This window comes from Leuciscus leuciscus (assembly GCF_965113295.1).
Source record: "Leuciscus leuciscus genome assembly, chromosome: 22".
NCBI lineage: Eukaryota > Metazoa > Chordata > Actinopteri > Cypriniformes > Leuciscidae > Leuciscus > Leuciscus leuciscus.
Genome location: NC_138746.1, coordinates 13515482 through 13539526, shown reverse-complemented (window position 1 = coordinate 13539526; position 24045 = coordinate 13515482). Strand labels below are relative to the sequence as shown.

The following is a 24045-nucleotide window of genomic DNA, read 5'->3' as shown; positions in this document are numbered from 1 at the left end:
TGAAAGAGTGCTTTCAATAAAAAGCCTTTTAAAAAGGAAGGGAGATATTTTTTCAGCTAAAATATTGCAGTTTGATTGCATAGATGTTCAAGTAACAAGTTTGTCATGTGTCATTATGGAGATAACTGAGATAGTAGGTAGCTAACAACATCATCTCCTTTTCAGCTGAGCTCAGCTGTGACCTTTAGGATGAATGTCTAATGACCAAGCTCCCTCATACATATTACATCAGATTATTAAGTGAGTTTGGCTGCTAGATGCTGACAATAGAGAGCTGGCCACAAATCACTTTTAAATGCAGGCCGGTCAAGGTTTTCAGACCTGGATGGCAAGTATTGTCACCCAGGCAGTCTTTGAATGAGTTATACGTATTTATCTGACTTCTGAGGCCCAAACATTCGGTTAACTGCCAACTTCTTTGAAACTTTTTTCAGGTGAGATGCCTCTATGCACCTAACATATATATATTATATATATATATATATATATATATATATATATATATATATATATATATATATATATTAGCAAAATATCACAAGTTTGTCTGCCAATAAAACAACCAACCTCTCTCTCATAATGTATGCTGAACTTGTAGTTGGCGATAGGTGAATTCTTTGTTATAAGTGAGTCATTGAATAATCCCGACAAGCAATTCGTCAAAATTGTTTGTTCAGTTTGTTAAAGAATCATTCAATGAATGGCGTGTATATATTCATTAGGTCCAACCAATGACATGCTCCTTTACAGCACGGACTCAAATGCTATTTGCTCGTGCTAGTCGGAAAAGTCACGCACTTCTAAAGGCAGAAACTGTGAAAGTAGTGCAATATGTATGTGTCATTCACTGTATACAGATTAAAGTCAATGATCAAAACAACAAATCATTCACAAAAATGAAAAACTACTACCCAAACTTGCAAAGAAAAAAGCCTAACAACTTCGGCCTACATATCCAACACAGGGCTCATGTAAGCTTAGTTTCTAGCGAAGCTTTTCTTCTTTTTCACCACGTTAATCTGTCAAGTCTCTGAGCAGCTTTCCCCTTTTTATGGACGCAACACAACAGCAGTATTCAGTGGTTGTGATTTAGATGGTGTGCTACTTTACTTGGTCCCAGAGTTAAATCTTTAGCATTTGTCTGTATAGAGGATACTGTGCTACAGGATAAACAGCAAGCTGCATTTGAAAGACAGAAACACTGACGCACTGATCTGCAGATGAAGACACCCAGTCAAAACCCTCACTGTTAACTCAATGCACGACTCTCTGGTGTGCGTTCCCAGTCACCTTAAGCTAACAAGCCATATGTTGTTCTGCAAGGCATAGGACATTTTTTTTTAGGAATTTGGTTGTGTCTGTGCTGTTTATGCTATTAGTGTCATAAAGAACGAACTGATTCCATATATAATGGCTCAGATTCCAACAACCTGTAAAGCAATTGAAAACCCTCAATGCACTGCAGCATGAAGTACCACAACATCTGTTGAATAAGTAGCCTATGCTGCATCTACATACCATACAAACTCTTCAACACCTGCAAAGAAATAACTGCATATCTACTTTTTAATATTTCATTCCTTTAATGAAATGTTTCAGCACGCCTCCATTTAAACATTCCAACAGAATATTGGGCAAAACAAACTTAACAATAGCATTTCATGTCCTGACGTGACAGCAGTTGTGATACTGTTTTTGTGCTATCGCACATTCTCTGCCCTGAGGTTTAACCTGGCACAGATGCAAGCCTTTCTAATCATTGGTTTGAACTGAAAAAAACTCCCACATTTCAAAATAACATCCTGGTGCAGACAGTGTGATGACAATTTTAGATTCCAAGGACAGTTAACTTCCCTTCTTCCTGGTTTCCATTGTGCTCTTGTGATAGCAGAGCTCCTAGGGGATGAATGCAACCCCCCTTTTTCTATACCACAAACTCACAATGGCTTAGGAAGAACTTTTACATGCAAGACACAAAGATTACGAGACGCTGTCGTACTTAGTATTGCCGTATTAAGCACACTAACATAAAAAAAATAATTCCATCAAACAATTGTGCAAAATCTTTTAATATTTTGCTTAAATGCATTTAAAACATATATATAGCTATGTCTTTAACACTTTAGATACTCTGAAATCTACAATTCAGATTTAGATGACGGCATCCTAGATGTATATGACATTCTTATTTCAGACGAATACAATCGGAGTTATATTTAAAAAAATGTCCTGGCTCTTCCAAGCTTTATAATGGGAGTGAATGGGTGTAAGTCTTTGGAAGTCCATCAAAGCGCATCCATCCATGATTAAAGTGCTCCACGAGTCTCCGGGGGTTAATAAAGGCCTTCTGAAGTGAATCGATGTGTTTGTGTAAGAAAAATATCCATATTTAAAATTTATCGGCTAAAATAACTAGCCTAGCTCTTGGCAGACGGCTGTATGCAAGTCGACTTACGCCAAAAGAGTAACACTTGACGATGTATGACGTAGGTTGTAGGATGTAGGAGCAGCGTAAGCTTTGACACCTCTCGCGGTTCAAACAGGGCTGGTCCGGCTGGTCAACCGCGTTCGTCATTACGTTGTACATCAAGTTCAAGGGTTACTCTTTCACCGTAAATTGTTGCGTACGGTCGTCCGCCGGAAGCTAGTTATTTTCTTACACGAACGCATCGCTTCACTTTTGTGTCCTTTAAATGCTAGTTTTTTTGGGTCGACAGATTATTAAAACGTATTTCTGGGTTTCTTAGCTTGTTTGCTGTTCACCTTGTCACATAGCAGCTTTTAGACATTGTTTTGTTTTTTGTTACAAGTCAGAAATGACAAGGAGGCAGCTTCTCGCAAAGTCAGTGGAGACGTCTGTCCGGCGTTGGATGTTGACGTCAATCTGACGTCGGGTTCTGACGTCAACCCGACTTTCATTTCCAACCAAAATGCAACCCCTGCAACCAAAATCATCCCCTGACTGACATTACTACTTTCTACTCAAGGACCTTGACAGAAATAGTGGAGTAAAATGTAAGATATTTGTCTTTTTGTGTTTATTTAAAGTAAAAAGTTTCCAGAAAAAATAATACTCAAGTAAAGTAAAGATACTCAAAAAGTGTACTTAAGTACAGTACTCAAGTAAATGTACTTTGTTACTGTTCACCTCTGGGTATGACTGTATACATAAAAGCATGTTATCTGATTGCATTTATTTCTATGTGGACATTAGCCTAGCCCTTTAAGCTCAGATCCCATTGTTTAGTCATGTATCTTTGTCATATAGAGAGAGCCAGGAAAGATCTAAAACAAACAGGACATGTGAACAGAACAAAAATCTGCAGTCTATACATCCTGAGGCATTATGCAATAAACCCAGGACCAATGCACAGCCATCTGGAGAAGATATGTGGCGCTTATTCTGCAAGCAGCCTTGTTTTTGGGTGTTGACAGATATGATTTTAGATTTTCTAGAAGAGCTTCAAGTGTCTAGGCTGGAATGCCTTGATGACAAAGACATTGACTGTTGGCCTTCCAATAAGAAATCTAAATCTGTTTATCTGCATGTTTATTTCAAATGAAGTAATTGATAAATTAAAGAAAAGAAGGGACTAATTATACCACCACGGAAAGATGAAACAGAACTAATTTATGTAATAGGCCTACCCTTTGTTTCATATGCTCCACATTAAGTTTGTGTGTAATAACACCCATCAGTTACTGAATGATGTGGTCTACAATTTATAGCTAGGGCAATTTACATCAGTCATAAATAACTGTTGCCATCCATGATATCCTTTCAAGTACTGAATCTTGATTTAATTTAGAAAGTTTTGACTCACCCTGCAATTTTCCTGATCAATCCTGTGTAGTCTGTGTTGAGCTTTATGGAATTCTGGGGTTAATCTAAGGGTAACATATACTCACAATTATAAAATGTGGATATAAAAACAAAACATAATCTATTAGTTGACTTGTGAAAGGTACAAAGAGATCAGCCCCAGAGAATGTCTAATAGCCCTTTAAAATCTCGTACAAATAATCACGAGTTAAGTGTTTGTGTTTTTTTTTTAGAATAGACAACTAACTACCACCCCCAAGTGGTTACTTGAAAGCACTTTTTTTTTGTCAGCAAGATCTTAACGTTCAAGATGTATATAAAAGAGTTTTTAAAAAATGCACAAAATACTTCTTTGATATTTCTATTTACATTCAATACTAATATATACTACGGGGCAGTTAAATGCTTGATTCTGATTGATTCTTGTCATGCATTTTGTGTCGCTGTGCTTTTTAAAGAACCCTTGACTTTTATTTTGAAAATCTCAACAGGAAGTAGTTGCTACACAAACTTCCGACAAGGATGCTCGAAACCCTGTAAGGGATTTCCCTTTATTTGATAGCCTTGTTGATTGACGTGAAAGAGAAAAAACGCAGGATTAAAAGGCTAGAAACACAGCGCCAGTCATGTCAGAGACATACGGTATGTTGACTAATTTTCCTTTTCTCTTGTCACACTTGTTATCGACAGCATAGCATGATTTTTTAGCAGGTGTCCCGAGCTCATCATCACAGTATTTGCTTACAAGCTGTGTTTAGTGCCAGCTAGGCAGCAGCTTTCTAGCTTTCTGTCTGCCATATGTTTCATCTTTCGACGCTAGTCTTAAATGTTTTATTTTTGATTCGTCAATTAAAAAGGCATTGACAGCAATAATTACTATATTACGTTATCTTTTTGGATATAACTTGAATGTTATGATAACCTCTTTAGTCTCTATATTAGATAATGAGTATTGATAGCCTATATAGTCTGGTTAATGTTATGATTTAGTTACATACATTCCTATACTATGCTATTTATATTATGTACAATTTATATGTATTTTTTTTAACAAAACAAAATCTTTGTTTTTGTTTTCCTCCCCTCTAGATTTCCTGTTTAAGTTTCTTGTGATAGGAAATGCAGGAACTGGAAAATCTTGTCTGCTTCATCAGTTTATAGAAAAAAGATGTATGCAATTTTCTGTTATCTTACCAATAAATATAAAAAAACAAAAACATGAAATGTTACACCCGTCAATGTTCTGTTGCTAATGTCTTTTCTCTGTTCCTCTAGTCAAAGATGACTCGAATCACACTATTGGGGTTGAATTTGGCTCAAAAATAATCAGTGTGGTCAATAAGTTTGTAAAGCTCCAGATCTGGGATACAGCAGGACAGGAACGTTTCAGGTATGTTGATTTTCTAAAACTGTTTCCTTCTTAGATTGGCTGTGATTGTTGTGACCACTGTGAGATATGACTCATGATGAAAATTTCCAGATTTGTTCTCAGGCAGTCAGATGGTGCAGCATTTCACAAGGGAGTGATTGAACTCCAGATTGCATGTAGTTTATAGTAGCTCACACAGATTTATTTGTCAGCGCTGTCAACATAATGCTTAATTTTCACTGAACTTTTGCCAGCAGCTTCTTCCTAGAGCCAAAATACATTTAGAATGAAAATATACTAATGTTACACAAATTATTTATTATTTTGCATTGCTTTAAGGCTTCTATATATATATATATATATATATATATATATATATATATATATATATATATTTTTTTTGTTCAGTGTGTGTGTGTATGTATATATATATATATATATATATACACATACATATATACACACACACACACACACACACACACATATATATGTATATATGTGTGTGTGTGTATATATATATATCACACACACACACACACACACACACACACACACCCATATATATATATATATATATATGAAGAGTTCAGATGCAAAAGCCTCTAAATGCCATCTGAAATTTTCTTATATAATGATCATTTTTATCAAGCTTGTGTATTTAAGTTCAGTAATTTCACTTATAATACAATTAATAGGTAATCTTCATTGCCATTTAAGGGAAATTATTGAATTTAAATAAACAAGCTTGATAAAAATGATCATTCTATAAGAAAATTTCAGATGGCATTTAGAGGCTTTTGCATCTGAACTCTTCATATATACACACACACACACATGTGTGTGTATATATGTACACACACACACATGTGTGTGTATATATATGTACAGTGAGGAAAATAAGTATTTGAACACCCTGCTATTTTGCAAGTTCTCCCACTTAGAAATCATGGAGGGGTCTGAAATTGTCATCGTAGGTGCATGTCCACTGTGAGAGACATAATCTAAAAAAAAAAATCCAGAAATCACAATATATGATTTTTTAACTATTTATTTGTATGATACAGCTGCAAATAAGTATTTGAACACCTGAGAAAATCAATGTTAATATTTGGTACAGTAGCCTTTGTTTGCAATTACAGAGGTCAAACGTTTCCTGTAGTTTTTCACCAGGTTTGCACACACTGCAGGAGGGATTTTGGCCCACTCCTCCACACAGATCTTCTCTAGATCAGTCAGGTTTCTGGGCTGTCGCTGAGAAACACGGAGTTTGAGCTCCCTCCAAAGATTCTCTATTGGGTTTAGGTCTGGAGACTGGCTAGGCCACTCCAGAACCTTGATATGCTTCTTACAGAGCCACTCCTTGGTTATCCTGGCTGTGTGCTTCGGGTCATTGTCATGTTGGAAGACCCAGCCTCGACCCATCTTCAATGCTCTAACTGAGGGAAGGAGGTTGTTCCCCAATACATGGCCCCGGTCATCCTCTCCTTAATACAGTGCAGTCGCCCTGTCCCATGTGCAGAAAAACACCCCCAAAGCATGATGCTACCACCCCCATGCTTCACAGTAGGGATGGTGTTCTTGGGATGGTACTCATCATTCTTCTTCCTCCAAACACGTTTAGTGGAATTATGACCAAAAAGTTCTATTTTGGTCTCATCTGACCACATGACTTTCTCCCATGACTCCTCTGGATCATCCAAATGGTCATTGGCAAACTTAAGACGGGCCTTGACATGTGCGGGTTTAAGTAGGGGAACCTTCCGTGCCATGCATGATTTCAAACCATGACGTCTTGGTGTATTACCAACAGTAACCTTGGAAACGGTGGTCCCAGCTCTTTTCAGGTCATTGACCAGCTCCTCCCGTGTAGTTCTGGGCTGATTTCTCACCTTTCTTAGGGTCATTGAGACCCCACGAGGTGAGATCTTGCATGGAGCCCCAGTCCGAGGGAGATTGACAGTCATGTTTAGCTTCTTCCATTTTCTAATGATTGCTCCAACAGTGGACCTTTTTTCACCAAGCTGCTTGGCAATTTCCCCGTAGCCCTTTCCAGCCTTGTGGAGGTGTACAATTTTGTCTCTAGTGTCTTTGGACAGCTCTTTGGTCTTGGCCATGTTAGTAGTTGGATTCTTACTGATTGTATGGGGTGGACAGGTGTCTTTATGCAGCTAACGACCTCAAACAGGTGCATCTAATTTAGGATAATAAATGGAGTGGAGGTGGACATTTTAAAGGCAGACTAACAGGTCTTTGAGGGTCAGAATTCTAGCTGATAGACAGGTGTTCAAATACTTATTTGCAGCTGTATCATACAAATAAATAGTTAAAAAATAATATATTGTGATTTCTGGATTTTTTTTTTTAGATTATGTCTCTCACAGTGGACATGCACCTACGATGACAATTTCAGACCCCTCCATGATTTCCAAGTGGGAGAACTTGCAAAATAGCAGGGTGTTCAAATACTTATTTTCCTCACTGTATATGTGTATATATATATTTATATATATATATATATACACACACACACACACACACACTGAACAAAATTATAAACGCAATACTTTTGTTTTTGCCCCCATTTTTCATGAGCTGAACTCAAAGATCTAAGACTTTTTCTATGTACACAAAAGGCCTATTTCTCTCAAATATTATTCACAAATCTGTCTAAATCTGTGTTAGTGAGCACTATTCCTTTGCCGAGATAATCCATCCACCTCACAGGTGTGGCATATCAAGATGCTGATTAGACAGCATGATTATTGCACAGGTGTGCCTTAGGCTGGCCACAATAAAAGGCCACTCTAAAATGTGCCAGTCATCAGTGTCACATGATCCTTCTGAAATCATTCATATTTGCTGCTCAACAAACATTTCTTATTATCAATGTTGAAAACAATTTTTTGCGGAAACTGAGATGCATTTTTTATTTTTCAAGATTCTATGAAGAATAGAAAATTCCAAAGAACAGCATTTATTTAAAATATAAATATTCTGAAACAGTGTAAATATCTTTACTGTCAGTGTCACTTTTGATCAATTTAATGCATCTTTGCTGAATAAAAGTTTTTTTTTTTTGTCCATTATCTGTTGACTAATTGCCAATGCTGGGTAGCTCTAAAATGACCAAATATCAGCCATTTAATTGGTTGATTGATATATTGGTTTACCACTAGATTTAACCAGCTGTTATGCCAAACTCTTGCAGACATTACAGAGGTTTAATTGTACAAATGTTTGTTCTCCTCAGGTCTGTAACACGCAGCTACTACAGAGGTGCAGCAGGGGCTCTACTTGTGTATGATATCACTAGGTAAAGTCACACTTTTATATCCAGTTCCTCTGCATAATATTATGGGTGTGTGGGGCTCTATTTTCTCAGAGATTCATATATTTCTGGATGTTTGCCACATCCCTAAGTGTATTGATTTCTCACACTTTCTGTCTCTGGATGTTAGTCGAGAAACATACAACGCTCTGACTAACTGGCTGACAGATGCCCGGATGTTGGCCAGCCAGAACATAGTGATTATACTGTGTGGAAATAAGAAGGATCTGGATGCTGACCGTGAAGTCACCTTCCTGGAGGCTTCGCGTTTCGCTCAAGAGAATGGTGTGTATGTCAGACAAGCAGATACCTGCTGGTTACAATTGATCTACTTGCATATTGTGACTGTGCCAATAGAGGTCACTACAGGATAGAATTACTAACAAATATTAGCCCAGTAGTGAACGTGTAGACACATAACTGACTGCATTGAGATCACAAGGGCTATTCAGAGAGTAAACCGTGATTGGCTGTTGGTGCATTGCCATTGTGTATATACTAGTGTTTATGGATCTGTGTTGTTATTGTAAACTAAAATTATTAAAAATGGTTTGCGTTAACTGAAATAAAGCAAAAAAAAAAAATCTATATTGGATTAAAAACTTCAAAACCAAACAAAATTTGGAAATGTTGCTTTGCCAACTAACTGAAATAAAATGTTTAAGTAGAATTACTAGAAGATAAAACTGCAATAAATATAAAGCTAAATATAGAGCTAAATAGAAATATTTAAATAAAACAAAAACTAATAAAAATGGCAAAAGCACATATAACAAAATGACCAAATCTTAATGAAAGCTGAAAATTCAAGCTAATTCAAAATATTATTAAATACTATTTATAGCATATAAATAATACTAATATTTATTTAATACTAAATAAACAGTTATTAAATAAAAATGAACACATAAGAAACATGGCAAAATAATCACCATATTTAAGTCTTTTTGAGAATACATTAATTTCTGAAAATTATTTATAAAAAAAAAAGATGTAATTTTTTTATATGTTTACTTTCAGAGCTCATGTTTTTGGAGACCAGTGCACTAACAGGGGAGAATGTGGAGGAAGCTTTTGTCCAGTGTGCTCGGAAAATCCTTAACAAAATAGAGTCAGGTACAAAAAGACCAGTGCCTTTTGCTCTTGCTTATAAGCATATAAAGACATTGGAATCAAGCTCCTGTGCTTGTCATTTGTTTGTGTAGGAGAGCTGGACCCGGAGCGGATGGGTTCAGGAATCCAGTATGGAGATGCAGCGTTGCGGCAGCTGCGTTCTCCCAGACGGGCTCAGGCAGAGAGCGTGCAGGAGTGTGGCTGTTAACACAGATCCCAGACAACTTACCAACCAGGTGAAGGTCCAGAGGCTTGACTTCTCTCTGCTTGCTTTTCACATCTGAGGTTTTAATATTAGAAGGTTGTCCAAGCTCTGTCTTGAGGGGTTTCAGCAGTTCCTTAGCATTTTCATGTGCGATACTTATTAGGGGTGTGATATATATCGTCTACGATAATATCGTGATATTTGTTTTAACGATGTGCGATCTGACATTATCGAGTATGTCCCTCACTTTACAAAAACACACATAGTCTGTGTGCACTATGCACTACGTGATGTAGTCTAGACTAGAGAGTTAGAGTAATGCGTTTGTGCATTCAGAGTCCAAAATTTCACTGCGTGATTTAGTCTATTAAAATACATTTAGAATGCCCCCAATAATCAAGATAAGAAGGCAAAATACCTCTGTATTATATATGTAATACCTCTGTCTTTTTAATACATCTGTCTTTTATATTTATATCGTATAATATAGTTAATCAATATCACATGAAGAGTGCATGATTACAAATGTGATAATGATTTTATACAACAGTTTAATAAACAAGTTAATATTAAGTGACATGCATTTTATACACTGTATTGCCTGTTTTTGCTCTATTTCGCCGATGAAAATAGTTCCAAACAAAGCCACAGGACTGTTTAGCAGCACACAGTTGTTTCTTCACTGAATTAACGAATCGTTTGAATGATTCAATGACTCACTCATTAAGACAGTCAAATGCTTCGTTCCTGAATGAATCAGCCGTTCAAATGAATCAGTTGAAACTCAATGGCTGCGTCCAAAATCGCACACTCTTTTGAGTAGGTACTTATTTGAATAAGTCATCACTTCATGACCGCTAAAAAAGTACGGTCTATCTATATAGTATGAATGTGTGTAGTATGAATGTAATCCGGATGCTTTCGTCATTATTATGTGACCTATCAGCATCAGTTGCGTCGCTTCACTGCCATTCACAAATTCTCTCCCATGGCCTCATGGGATAGTAAAGTGTCCATCATATGCACACTTCAGAATCTTGCCGGAAGTAGTAGGTCATGCGGGTACTTTTTGCCTACTCTTTTATGTGTACTGGGAATTCGGACATACTTCTTTTGTCACATACTTTTTTCGCCTATTAAATAGTAAAGAAGTATGTGATTTTGGATGCAGCCAATGACTCACTCATTAACAGTGACTTGCAGCCACCTACTGATGGTTTTAATTTCACATTTAAAGTATCTTTAAATTTTTTTTTATGTTTAAACATCAAAACCTTATTTATGCATTTGTAACTGCAGGTTAAATGCATTCATGTCCCCTCTGAGCTGCATTAAACATGCATCTTAAAGGGATAGTTCACTTATGAATGGATGCGCTTTGATGGACTTCCAAAGACATACACCCATTCACTCACATTATAAAGCTTGGAAGAGCCAGGACAGTTTTTAATATAACTTTGATTGTACTCGTCTGAAAGAAGAATGTCATATACACCTAGGGTGGCTTCAGGGTGAGTAAATCATGGGCTAATTTTCATTTTGGATGAACTATCCCTTTAATGCCACTTCAGATACAGCTTCTGTGTTTCCTCTGCATTGCAAAGATCAATTTTGTTGATACTGATTTCATCTGATTGGTAATAGCCCTATTGTGTCTCATAATTCTAATTGAATTTGATTAAATGTAATAATTTGACAAAGGATGATGCATACATTTAAATAGGTTAAAACAAATGCCTTTATAATGGTAAAAATGCCCATAAAAGGTACAAATCAATTTTAAAATAAAAGATAATTTCTGTCACTGCTGCGAACGGACCACCACACAGAATATGAGGAATATCAAACACTTTAGGAGTCAGCTGTCCACGGCAGTCCTAAACCTGACAACGGACCAACACAAAAAACACACAATATCGTCTAATTATCGCTAACGATAAAATCCCAGAAAAAATGTACTCCGATATAATTTTTTTATCAATATCGCACACCCCTAATACTTATACTAATTTTCTTCATGTTGCTATATCATAATCTTGGTCTCTAAAAGAAGAAGGTGCTGTTCTTCCTCTTTACTGGCCCCCGTACCACTCATAATCATCATCCACTAAAAATAGCTGCGCTGCATTCAGATTTAATCAGATACAGTTGTTCACTGTGCTCACAACATCATTCCCTGCATATTAGATTTAAGTGTCTTGCTCAGTCTGCTAAGGGTTCTGTTCAGTGTCCTTGAACTTTATTCAATAACTGAATCATATTTTAAATGTTTAGTCTTTAGTTTGGAATTTAGTGTTAACCATGTAAGAAGCTAAGATAAAATAAAGAATAAAAACAATAAGTCTGAAAATACAAACATAGAACATATTTTATATATAATTATTTTTCATCTATTTTTGTTCACTGCTAATGTTTAGAATTTCTCATTACCCTTTTCGCCTGAAAATGGTACACTTTTTATGGTATAAAATCCTGGTAATGCTTTATTAAAGTAAGTTTGTGTATGTTAACATTAGTAAATGCTACAATGACCAGTACTTTTACAGCATTTATTAATCTTGAATAATATTAATTTCTACATAAACTACCATTCAAAAGTTCATTCAAAAACTGTTTTCAACACAGATAATAATAAGAAATATTTCTTGAGCAGCAAATTAGCATATTGGTATGATTTCTGGAGGATCATGTGACACTAACAGATATTTTCAATTTAAATAATATTTCAGAATTTAATGTTTTTACTGTATTTTTGATCAATTAAATGTAGCCCTGGTGAGCATAAGAGGCTTCTTTAAAAAAAAAATGAATTAAAAAACACTTAACAACCCTAAACATTTTAACATAGTGTATATTAATTTAGTTTTTACACTTCAGTTTGTATAAAGCAACATTAATGTATTATAAACAAACAATGACACCAATTAAAAAATCATATTTATACATTAATCTAAATTATTTGTATTAACTTTATGATTCCAATTGCATGCTTTAATACTAATAAACTGAACTGTATTTTAAAGTGATACCAGCATACTTCGTGACACACAATTTTAGCATTAGATAGTCAAAGCAGTCATAACCCTGTTGTCTGTAAAAGGATGTTGATAGCCACCCCTCAGCATCTCTACTGTATTTGGCGTGCTCTAGCAGGAGGAGCTCTCTTCAAGAGGAGGTGCTATTTTTGTCAGTGACACCAACCAAATGCCACTCGAGTTTGCTTCTGCATGCCTTACGTACGAGTGATAATGCCTCAGCACCCACCCACACACACACACACACACACACACACGGCCAAATGTTTTACCTTCTTCCACCGCCTCTTAAGAACAGACAAGTCCTCCAAACCCTTCTCCCTCTTATCAGTCAAATGCCAAACGAGAAACCGTATCAGGGGAATGGATATATTTAACTCCAGATACACGGCCCTCCCAAACGCTTTCCGAGGTGCCTTGTTTGGAATGCGAGCTAGAAATAGAGACTCAAGGTGTCTGAAGAAGATCAAGGCTGATTATGAAGCTACACCTTCAATTTGTAGACATGAAGAAAGCAGTCTGAAAAGACCATCTATATGATTTCCTGCACTTTTTCTGTGTCCTTTGGCCAAGGTTGTGTGAAGACGAGGAGGACGACATTAGTTGGGGCGTGTGATGTACGGCTCATCGTGGTGGAGCGTCTGTTTCCCTCACCTTACTTTTACTTCTGTTCTGACATGCCGAGGACCCCCTCAAATTCCAGAAGGATCCGGAAAATGTTTACTGTCCCCCTCGGGCCCAGGCAAAGACATCTGTGGTACCCAAAACACTGAGGGTAGTTAAAAGATCTGGCTCTTGCCCCTGAGAATACTGCACTGAGCCCTGTCTTTTCCTTTTCCATATGTAGATGTTGTGTAGAGAAGAGTTTATATTATCACCGTGGAGCATGTTTCATGGTTGCAGTACTAATACATATTCATAAATGACTATATACAGCATATATATAGCTGCATCACTGCTTTATGGCACGCACCTGTAATTATTATCAACAATGTGCATTATCTTGCTTTTAATTAGCTTAATTTCTTTCCATTATTGTTAGGATGTTTTAGGATAGGATACCAGAAAGTGGTTTTTGACATTTGTCAAGAAGTTTTTGTTCTTGTATTGTAATTTACATTCAAAATGTCAGCCAGCGCCCACTTGCCTTCATATCACACTGTAATATATTGTCAGTATGGACCGCTTCAATATCAGTGTTACATGCTCTATATTTATAAAGCGTTCCTGTGCTGCATTCCCATTTTTAGGTGTTTGTTGAAATGATCCTGACGTATTTAAAGTGATTCTTTTTTCCTTTTTTTGGAGAATTTCTTTTTTTAATTATTTTGCTTTCTAAATCTACCTTTTCCACGTTCTTCTATACATTTTAAATGGACATATCTTAAATAAGCTTGCTTTGAAAATGAATGCTAAATCATTGTGGATCCCACTTCACAATGCTTGTCATGTCTTTATATCAATCATTTTATGTTTGTAAAAATAGCGATTTGTTAAAATGAGGCAGATTGCCAATAGTCATGTTTATCAATGCATTGAATGGTAGTTCCTCGTTTTTTTATTAATGCTGCTTCTTCACTTTACATGAACCTCAAACATGTCAGGTAATTCTGTAGTACTGATCTAAGGAATTAAGATGTGATTCAAAACTCACCTAATCAAAAGTACAATTTAGCTGCTGAATGTAAAATCAGTGTTTGTAAAATCAATGTAGTTTGTGTAAAACTTCCAATCCTATTTTGCTGGACAGCCAAGTTTTCTTTAAAAAAATAAAATAATTAAAGAGTTTAATTAAAGTGAATAAGGAAGATAATGCCAGATACTGTAATTGCTCCTTGGCTCTGACACATGGATAAAGTCTTGGCAAGCTTGCAGAATCCCGATGTCCAGGAACAGCATGCTCTAATGAGTTGGTGATATAATAAATTTGCTTTGTGCATAGTAGTGAGAACAGTTTCGTATATTAATGGCAGGCCTGTGTACAAAGTATCCTTAACTACAAACATACTTTAACATCCATTATATGCTTCTGTAAAGTTTTATACTTTATTTTTTACTTTTACATACCAATAACTCCCTCTAAACAGCAACCTGTTAAAAGTGTTAAGACTGAAAACAAAACAAAAATCCCATCACTATTAGTGACCTATTCGTGTGGTGAAATAGCACTGTAAATGTTACACATTTAAACACATCTCAGTTTTACAAGCTGAACTCTAAACACATAAACCTTAATACCCTTCAAATGTGCTTTTGAATCAGACAGTGGAATGCATATTCATCATCTTAATGTACCTTATTAACATTATGGCTTCAATACTTTTACACTAAAACAACACTATTCACGTAATACATGCTAGATCTGACTCTAAAATGTGATGAGTGAAAAAATACCTGTAGATTTGTTTATACAACACATGCATTCTTCCATTAAAGATGATGATTAAATATAAGTACTGAATTTAGAATCAGTTCAATATCTTTATATAAATAGTGTACAAATATCCCAATCTCATTATTCCTCAAAAAATAAATTACATAAAATACAACACGAAATACCTGAGTGCTACTAAAAACCAAATAACATCACACTGAATGAAAGTTATTCTTGATGAAGAACAGCTGGAATGGCTTTGATGTGTATGATCTCACTCAAAAATGATTTGTCATTTTGCTGTCTGTTTCATGCTTTAGATACCAGTGACTTTTTACACTTTATTTACAACATAATACACATGGAACGCACCATTAGAGTGAATGTACAAGTAAAATCTAATTTGGCTCAAATCAAAGAAAACAGATATTAATATAATGGAACGAGTGTTGGCGCAACTGATTTCTGTAAAATACAAAACAGATTTCTTTACATTAACCCTAATTGTTAATCAATATAAACAATGGAGAAAATACAGAACATTGTCTGACAATTACTGAACACTTTAAAGTAATTGTTTGGCTGAGAGTGTAAAGAGACACTGGTAAATCTCATGGCCTGTAAATCTACGCAACCTACAAAATCAACAAGGCATGTGATTGTTTGACAGTTTGCCCTGCAGCATCAATGGATTGTGTTTTCATGTTTGATACGTATGTACCAGTAAATGCAACATATCCATGGTGTAAATAAACCCCTAAAAAACCTTGAGTTTAATTCATTGTGACCCATCTGGAAGAAGGCAAGTGAACTGGACAGATGCCCCAGTCATCACGTGGAGTGTTTTGGGTTGTTTAGCCTGAGAGGTTTATACAGTCACAGACATTTTTAAAGGATTTCTGAAAGCAATACTACCGAGACCGAGCAGAAAAGCAGCGCATGTACTCTGTCATCCAGGGGTTGAAATCAGGGACAATCTTAGTTGCGTTCTTTTCTAAGTCAGCAGATCTGGCTCTTTGTTTGTCAGATTTCTTCATCTGTTTCTCCACCTCCCGTCTGGTTTTTGCTCGCAACGCTGACTCATGGATCTAGACAGAAGAAAGGTTGCATGAAGTAGGCATGAAAAATGATAAACAGATGAGTACTTCAAGGGTTAGTTTGCCCACAAATTAACATTCTATCATAATTTACTCACAAAACAACATTAGACCACATTGATGGACAAAGGCCATTTGAAACATTCTTTAAAGTAGTAGTAATATAATGACAGAATTTTCATCCCTTTAAAGTTGGCATTAAATGGAAGGTTGAGAGAGTCTTTTCTTCTCTATTGTGACTTATATCTGAGTGAAACCGCTTCTCAAACAAGAAAAAAAGTTTTTTGTCCATCGTGAAATTGATTGATGGTGACCTTAGAGTTGCAACAATCCAAGAGAGAAAGAGAGTAATTGTTCATTTCAATTTATAAGGAATATTTATATTAACCAAACTGTAATATTTGTTTTATTCTAGTCTTTTTTTCCAGAAGTTTGCTTATGATATGATATGCTTCCTGAAAGGATACTCACCTCTGCGGTTGATGTTGCAGGTCCAACATTATGGGTTTTCTTAGAAGCCATATCTGTCCGCCTCTCTCCTGAGCCATACAGGGCAAAAGGGTGACGGTTCTCTTTGTCAGGGTCTTTGGTGACATGAGGCTTGACCTTTGATCTTGTATGCTTGTGTGAAGAGCGCCGTTTGCTCTTTGGCGTATTCAGGATATTCGTGTCAGTTTCTGGGTTGAGAGCAGGAACGCGTTCTCTGGCATTCTCTTCCTCCCCTTCTTGATGACGCCGCTCAGCGACTATGGTAACTAGCTCTGATGAGAAAACACAGAGAGATCTGCATGGGATTTTGCATTTGGATAAGTGTTTGGACTGGAGTCATTTTAATCAAGTACCACAGATTAGTGTGTCTTAATTACTTGGCAAGTTTTCCATGGTTTAAATGTTACTTAAAAAATTATGCTAATTTGTTCTTATGTAAATATTTCACAATGGTAAAGTTATTTACTGTAATACGGTTTTAGCATCAGCATCTTTAGAATGTATTAAAATGATAAATCAGTAAAGTTTATCTCTGTATGTCATAATTTACTAAAAATGTATGACATGTTTAAATCAATAATAACTGATAATATAATCATAATTTATTACTACTATAAATATGGATGTTAAATGAAAAATAGAAACCTAAAGTAATAGCTTTTATTTGTATATTTTCGTTTTATTTTAAATTTGAGTAATTTTGCTTTTGTCATTTTTATTTGTTTTTGGTTTTAATAGTTATTTTATAGGCGATTTTCAAGTTTAAGTTTTAATCTATATTTAGATTTTGTTTTAATTAACGAGGGTTTAGATTTAGTTTTAGATTACAACAACAACACTCAAACACACAAACTATTTTAGCAATTACTATAAAAGAAAAACAACATAAGATGACAACCTGTAACGTTAGCTCGATCAGGAGGACTTACTGGTGTCTGCAGTGTCCTGAACTTCTGCATGTGGTTCTGGTCCAGCTGCTGGTTCTGGTGTCACACATGCAGATCGTTCTGGTTTCTCATCATGGATCCTCAGAGGTTCGACTTTATTCCGACTTAGAGGAGTAGATTTGCCACTGGAGCCTGTCTCGCTTCCCCATTCTCCCCAAAACCAAGGGTTGTGTGCTTGCTCCAACAGCCGCCTTGACAGCCTGTAGTTCAGCAAATCCTCATAACATTTCGCGTAGGTGTCCCATCTCGGATCTTTAAATTTCTTCATGTATTCAGACCTAATTCTCTTCGTCACCATATTTCACTATCGTTCGACTAGAGAGAAACATATAAAGGTTACATTATAGCGAAGTAACAGTCTGTTGAAAAGGAATTATGCAATTCTATTCCGAATCAGCCCTCTTCTCGCGCCAGACTTTTAAACCAAATTACTATGGCAACAGAGTTCTAATGCGCAAGCGAAAGCCAATCGCTGAGTTTCTCTCTTCGACACGCCCCCTTCGTGCACACACCTACTTAAACTATGGCGTCATCTCGGAGCTCTCTGAACCTCTTAACGCATTTGCATATTAGGGTTCATAAGGTGACGATAAACATGAATGCAGACTTCAGTATTACAGTTCACTAATCTAAAACACACGAATAAAAAAAAAGACATAAGTACATTTTATACGTAGCATATATAATGTGCTGCCATCGACAGGCGTCACTGCACAGATAAACGAAAGCTTTTCTTTATATACTGTAAGTAGTCAACGTTAAATATCAGCATTTGGAACAATGCCTATCTGAATGCAATCAAACGGTGCGCGGTATAGTAATTAAAACAGAGGTTAAAGCTGCATTAGAACGTCGACTAGTGTTTAAAGCGAGTGTCATGTGACCGCAATGAGCGGAAGCAAGTTGAATGAAGATTTATGCTATAAAAACCTGTCAACAGTAGCAAGAGCCGTGTTTTGATATTATATTTACTTACCGTTTTGATTAAGGCAGGGCCGAGAAGGTAAACAGATGGCGCTTGTAGTCTGCAGACGTCAACCTTGCTTTGTAAAACACGGTTGTAGCTCCGCCCTGTGGTGAAGGCGCTGGAAATCACTCGAAGGAATCAACAGGTGTTGTTCTCCACGGTTTAAACTTGACCTCCCGGAGGAGGTGTTTGGGGTCTTAAAAGTATTGATTTTGATATACATGTTGTTGTTTATAACCGTTGAACAGCTTTTTTAAACGACCACAAAACACGTTACACTGCGATAAGTATACTCACGTGAACATATGTGCCAGAAAGTAGCCGCGTATACTGTCATTATTTATCGCGTGTTCTATTCACACATTAACATGGAAGATGATGCTTATCTGGAAAAACCAGACCAGACCACAAAAACCTCCTATAAAAAGGAGGTCACCTTTTGACCTCAAGGATTTTGAATTATGCACATTTTAGTTTTAGGATTTGTGACTCATTCATGGCAAATTGAAATCTGAAAATAAATTCTGTGCATGTGACTGAAAATGTTAATCCTTTTTAATGTAATTATGTATTCTCTTTGATGGATTGATGTAGCTCATTGCATTCAGGTCAGAAGGAGGTCAACTTTCTCTATTTTCAGGAATACTGGAAGGGTTAAATGAACTTTTGTGTGACCATATGATGACTTTTAGATTTTTTGTAAACTTAAATACTTTGTAGGCTACACTATACACTAAGCAAACTGCACTATGAATCTTACTTTATCAGCTATGCTTCCTGAAAATAATTAGATCATACTTTTTTGCTTTTCAAGCAACACTCCAGATCACTAACCCCCAGATTTACAGACAAGGTTGTCCCAGACTAAAATGCACGTTTGAGCTGTTTCAACCGACCTACCTTAAAATATGTCAGTGCCATTGTTTTGTCTCAAGATGCACACCAGTAATGTTTTTTTTCTTCTTCTAAGGTACGTTTATAAAAGCTACTTAAATGCACTCATTTTACCAAAAGCCTAATCCTGGCTTAATCTAAGCCCTGTCTGTAAAACCGGGCCTAAATTTCCAGTGTCAAGTCAAACAAATTATTAACACAAAGTGTCACAAAAACCAAATAATGGACTTTAATAAATTAATGACTATTTATGTACAGATTACAGTCTTGTGATAGACAACATGGTATAACGGTTTTCTGGATCTTGATTGTGTCTATTTGGACAATGCTGGAGCCCGCCTCGTCGTGTTCCTGCTTGGTAATCCAGGGTATGTAACACATGGGTACAAAATAAATCTGTACCAAAGCTGTCCAATAATGATGAATGTCCAGTATTCTCTATTATTGCGTGATCCACAGCAAACGGATGCAGATGATGGATTTAGAAGCACTTGCGGTGGACAATGCTGGGGCCTGCCTCATCGTATTCCTGCTTGGTGATCCACATCTGCTGGAAGGTGGACAGGGAAGCCAGGATGGAGCCACCGATCCATACGGAGTACTTACGCTCAGGTGGGGCAATGATCTGTCAGGATGAGGAGACACATGAGCATATCAGTGATGCATATTGCTTTATCAATAGGGAACAGGAGCATGTTAAAAGATAAACACAGATGCATTACAGTACCTTGATCTTCATTGTGCTGGGGGCCAGTGCGGTGATCTCCTTCTGCATACGGTCAGCAATACCTGGGTACATGGTGGTACCACCTGACAAGACATTGTTGGCATACAGGTCCTTTCTGATGTCAATGTCGCACTTCATGATGCTGTTGTAGGCGGTCTCATGGATTCCAGCAGACTCCATACCTGTTCAGAAACACCTTATTAATCAAACTAAAAGCTGTATGGAAAAACACAGCATTTTTTAATAGTGTTTGTTTTTACGCACCAATGAAAGAAGGCTGGAAGAGGGTCTCTGGGCAACGGAAACGCTCATTACCAATGGTGATGACCTGGCCGTCGGGCAACTCATAGCTTTTCTCCAGGGAAGAGGAAGAGGCGGCAGTAGCCATCTCATTCTCAAAGTCCAGAGCCACGTAGCACAGCTTCTCCTTGATGTCACGGACAATCTCACGCTCAGCTGTAAACGGAGTGTATAAGTAAGTCAGTTGTTTCCAACATAACATAACAAAACAAATAAAAAATTGTATAGGAAAAGTTTGGGGTAGGTCTGAATTTTTGAAAGAAGTCTCTTATGCTCACCAAGGCTGCATTTATTTAATAAAAACAAAACAAACAGTAACATTTTTAAATATTGTTACAATTTAAAATAAGTTTAGTTTTTTTTAAAGCTGAAAAAGCCTACAGCTGATTGTCATTACTCCAGTCTTCAGTCACATGAAATCATTTTAATATGTTGATTTGGTGTTCAAGAAAATTTTCTTCATAATATTATCAATGTTGAAAACTGTCGTGCTGCTTAATATTTTTGTGAAAACTGATACTTTTTTTCAGTTTTCTTTGAAAACTTTAAAATTCCAAAAGAAAACCATTTATTTCAAATGGAAATGTTTTTTGAATATTTTTTAAGTGTTTACTGACACTTTTGATTAATTTAATGCGTTCTTGCTGAATAAAAGTATTACTTTCTTTTTTAAAAACTGTATGGTAGTAAAAACGGTATTGTATATCCAACAATGACTTGTATGATAAATTAAAAACAAAACTTTGGCCAATAACCATTATGGTACTAAAATATTGTGCATCCCTCATCAAATGCAACAAATATGAGTTGAATGACACATTTGAAAAGAAATTTGATGAGTTCTTTTGACAAATCTTATATAAACAGAAGAAAACAACAGAAATTATTGTGAAATTGAAAAATTGCATTTTCCTACCAGTTGTGACGAAAGAATATCCACGCTCGGTCAGGATCTTCATGAGGTAGTCGGTCAGATCGCGACCAGCCAGATCCAGACGCATGATGGCGTGGGGCAGAGCGTAACCCTCATAGATGGGGACATTGTGGGACACACCATCACCAGAGTCCAGCACAATACCTTAAATATAGAAAAACAGGTCAGAAAAGACTTTTATAAATTAGCACATTTCTTTGCAGATATGTAAAACTGCATAGATCCCTTCAAATTATTTGTAAATTAGATCTTCAAAATATATGATTAGTGGGAGTGTTAAATGTTTAAATAATTGCCTCACCAGTGGTACGTCCAGAAGCGTACAGGGACAGCACAGCCTGAATGGCCACATACATGGCTGGGACGTTGAAGGTCTCGAACATGATCTGGGTCATCTTCTCACGGTTAGCCTTGGGGTTAAGAGGAGCTTCGGTCAGAAGAGTTGGGTGCTCCTCAGGGGCCACGCGGAGCTCGTTGTAGAAGGTATGGTGCCAGATCTTCTCCATATCATCCCAGTTGGTTATGATACCGTGCTCGATGGGGTACTTCAAAGTGAGGATACCCCTCTTGCTCTGAGCTTCATCTCCTACGTATGAGTCCTTCTGACCCATACCCACCATGACACCCTGGAAGAAGAAAAAGGGTATTTTTAATGTCGCAAATGTTACAATAGCTAAAGCTTGTTAATTATTTAAAAAATGGCGAAATGCAACATACCTGGTGACGGGGGCGACCAACGATGGAGGGGAAGACGGCTCTGGGGGCGTCATCACCAGCAAATCCAGCCTTGACCAGGCCTGAACCGTTGTCGCACACCAGGGCGGTGGTCTCTTCGTCGTCACACATCTTGATGGATTCTAATGAGGGACATAACACACTCTCATGGCAAATTGTAACTATACGTTGTGGTGAATAATTCATATGAATTCGTATGATCAGATTTGTAAGTTTTTGTATGCTTTGCTTAACCCCCACTGATGGTTAAGTTTAGGGGTAGACCTTCATACTTACTCTTTTAAAAAATGTCACATTGTATGAATTCATACGAAACCACCTTGTAAAATAGTTGCGTGTTCTCGGATAGAACATTGAGAAATATTGGATTGGGTTCAGCCTTGTGCAAAAGTTAAATCTAATTAAGTGATTCTACAGCAATGCAGGCATAAGTTACATAGAAAAATGTTTTTTATCATTACAACATCTTTGTTTCCATCCATTTAAATTGTCATAATATTTTCTGTCCTTTGTACTTGAATTTTATAAGCCAGTTTCATGACTCAGACTCATCTTATGAGTCTTTGTTTTTAACTTAATTTTATTAATCAGTAATGAAATTCCAAGTGGTTAAAAAGTGATGATCCAGTGATGACTGTAGGTTGTAACTTTGATTTTACTTAAAATTTACAGCAACAATTAAAATTTGTAAAATTTTACAACTAAAAAAACAACTCAACTGTAAAAATATTTTTTACAGTGTACACGTGCTGTAGGAATGGAAACATTAATTAATAAACCAAGTAGTAATAAAGTAATATTATTAGTTATGACCTTTTATTATAAATCTATATAACTCTTAGAGATGTTTATAATAGGCTATTCATATTTTTAAATACATATAAATTTTCTAATATATGATTCTTACATTCTGTCACGTCAAGTATACAAATGTATATGAATGACAAATCAAAATATACAAATCATGCATTATAAATGCATTCAATGATTCATTTTATTAAAACGTAATTATGCAATATTTTTTATGCTCGATCAGTTAATAACTTATTGCAAACCCATTAGCTATATCTCGTAGACGTTGACGTTAGTTGCCTTACATTGACTAAAAGTTTTTTTGTTAGTCCGCGTGACTGCACTAGTAAGCAGCGCATGGGTTTGTTTAATCCCTTTCTCTTACCTTTCTCTGATGAAGCTCAGTGCCGAACACAACCGCTGATGGATCCAGTCACGGACTGACTGACCCATGTAAACCTTATATACTCTTCGTGTTTGTCCCCATGCGCACTATTGAGGATATGTGTATGTTCAGTTGGAGTTTTCCCCATCCTTCAACCATATTAGGCTTTTGCAGGGCAAGCGAGGGGTGACTTCCTAGTGAAGCGGCGTGTCTCCCGCTATCCCTAGGTTCGTAGTGAGCATGACTGTCCTTCTATGGTTTGACAGTCATCATCTCAGTCCACAGCATGAGCTGTATATGGTGTGTGGGCGGTGTTGATGTTGCTACTAGCCATTTCCCACATGCGTCCTATGTCAATTGTAAGATACGTTTAGAGATTTGTGCACAGACAATATTTTATCTCATTATTCTCATATACTTTGCGCAGTGTTGGTGAAGTAGGTATAGATGTTGTGTGAAATTAAGTAAAATAATGTTATTACAGGCTATAATTATTATATCAACAATATGTAAAAAAAAAAAAAAAAG

The 24045-nt window shown here is 36.5% G+C and overlaps 3 protein-coding genes across 5 annotated transcripts; 1 reads left to right on the top strand and 2 right to left on the bottom strand.

Moving 5' to 3' along the window:
* The first annotated feature begins 2871 nt into the window (after positions 1–2871).
* Positions 2872–14820, top strand: rab4a (RAB4a, member RAS oncogene family). 2 transcript variants are annotated; one of them, XM_082154174.1, is made up of 9 exons: positions 2872–3015; positions 4315–4465; positions 4913–4993; positions 5099–5213; positions 8446–8508; positions 8654–8808; positions 9544–9639; positions 9729–9878; positions 13450–14820. In XM_082154174.1, the coding sequence occupies exons 2-8, from the start codon at positions 4450–4452 to the stop codon at positions 9842–9844; spliced, it is 642 nt and encodes a 213-aa protein (XP_082010300.1). In that variant the 5' UTR covers positions 2872–3015; positions 4315–4449; the 3' UTR covers positions 9845–9878; positions 13450–14820. The 2 variants fall into 2 exon arrangements, with proteins under 2 accessions (XP_082010300.1, XP_082010299.1); XM_082154173.1 differs by lacking the exon at positions 2872–3015 and having other exon boundaries at positions 9729–9872.
* ccsapb (centriole, cilia and spindle-associated protein b) lies at positions 14647–19708 on the bottom strand. Of its 2 annotated transcripts, XM_082154171.1 has the most exons (4): positions 18760–19708; positions 17766–18098; positions 16819–17108; positions 14647–16338 (listed from the first exon to the last, which is right to left on the bottom strand). In XM_082154171.1, exons 2-4 carry the CDS (start codon positions 18079–18081, stop codon positions 16162–16164), a joined length of 783 nt encoding a protein of 260 aa, XP_082010297.1. In that variant the 5' UTR covers positions 18082–18098; positions 18760–19708; the 3' UTR covers positions 14647–16161. The 2 variants fall into 2 exon arrangements, with proteins under 2 accessions (XP_082010297.1, XP_082010298.1); XM_082154172.1 differs by lacking the exon at positions 18760–19708 and having other exon boundaries at positions 17766–18708.
* Positions 19709–19848: 140 nt separating this feature from the next.
* On the bottom strand, positions 19849–23751 carry acta1b (actin alpha 1, skeletal muscle b). Its single transcript, XM_082154170.1, has 7 exons — positions 23518–23751; positions 22323–22462; positions 21907–22231; positions 21588–21749; positions 20636–20827; positions 20372–20553; positions 19849–20269 (listed from the first exon to the last, which is right to left on the bottom strand). Exons 2-7 carry the CDS (start codon positions 22449–22451, stop codon positions 20126–20128), a joined length of 1134 nt encoding a protein of 377 aa, XP_082010296.1. The 5' UTR covers positions 22452–22462; positions 23518–23751; the 3' UTR covers positions 19849–20125.
* Positions 23752–24045: the final 294 nt, after the last annotated feature.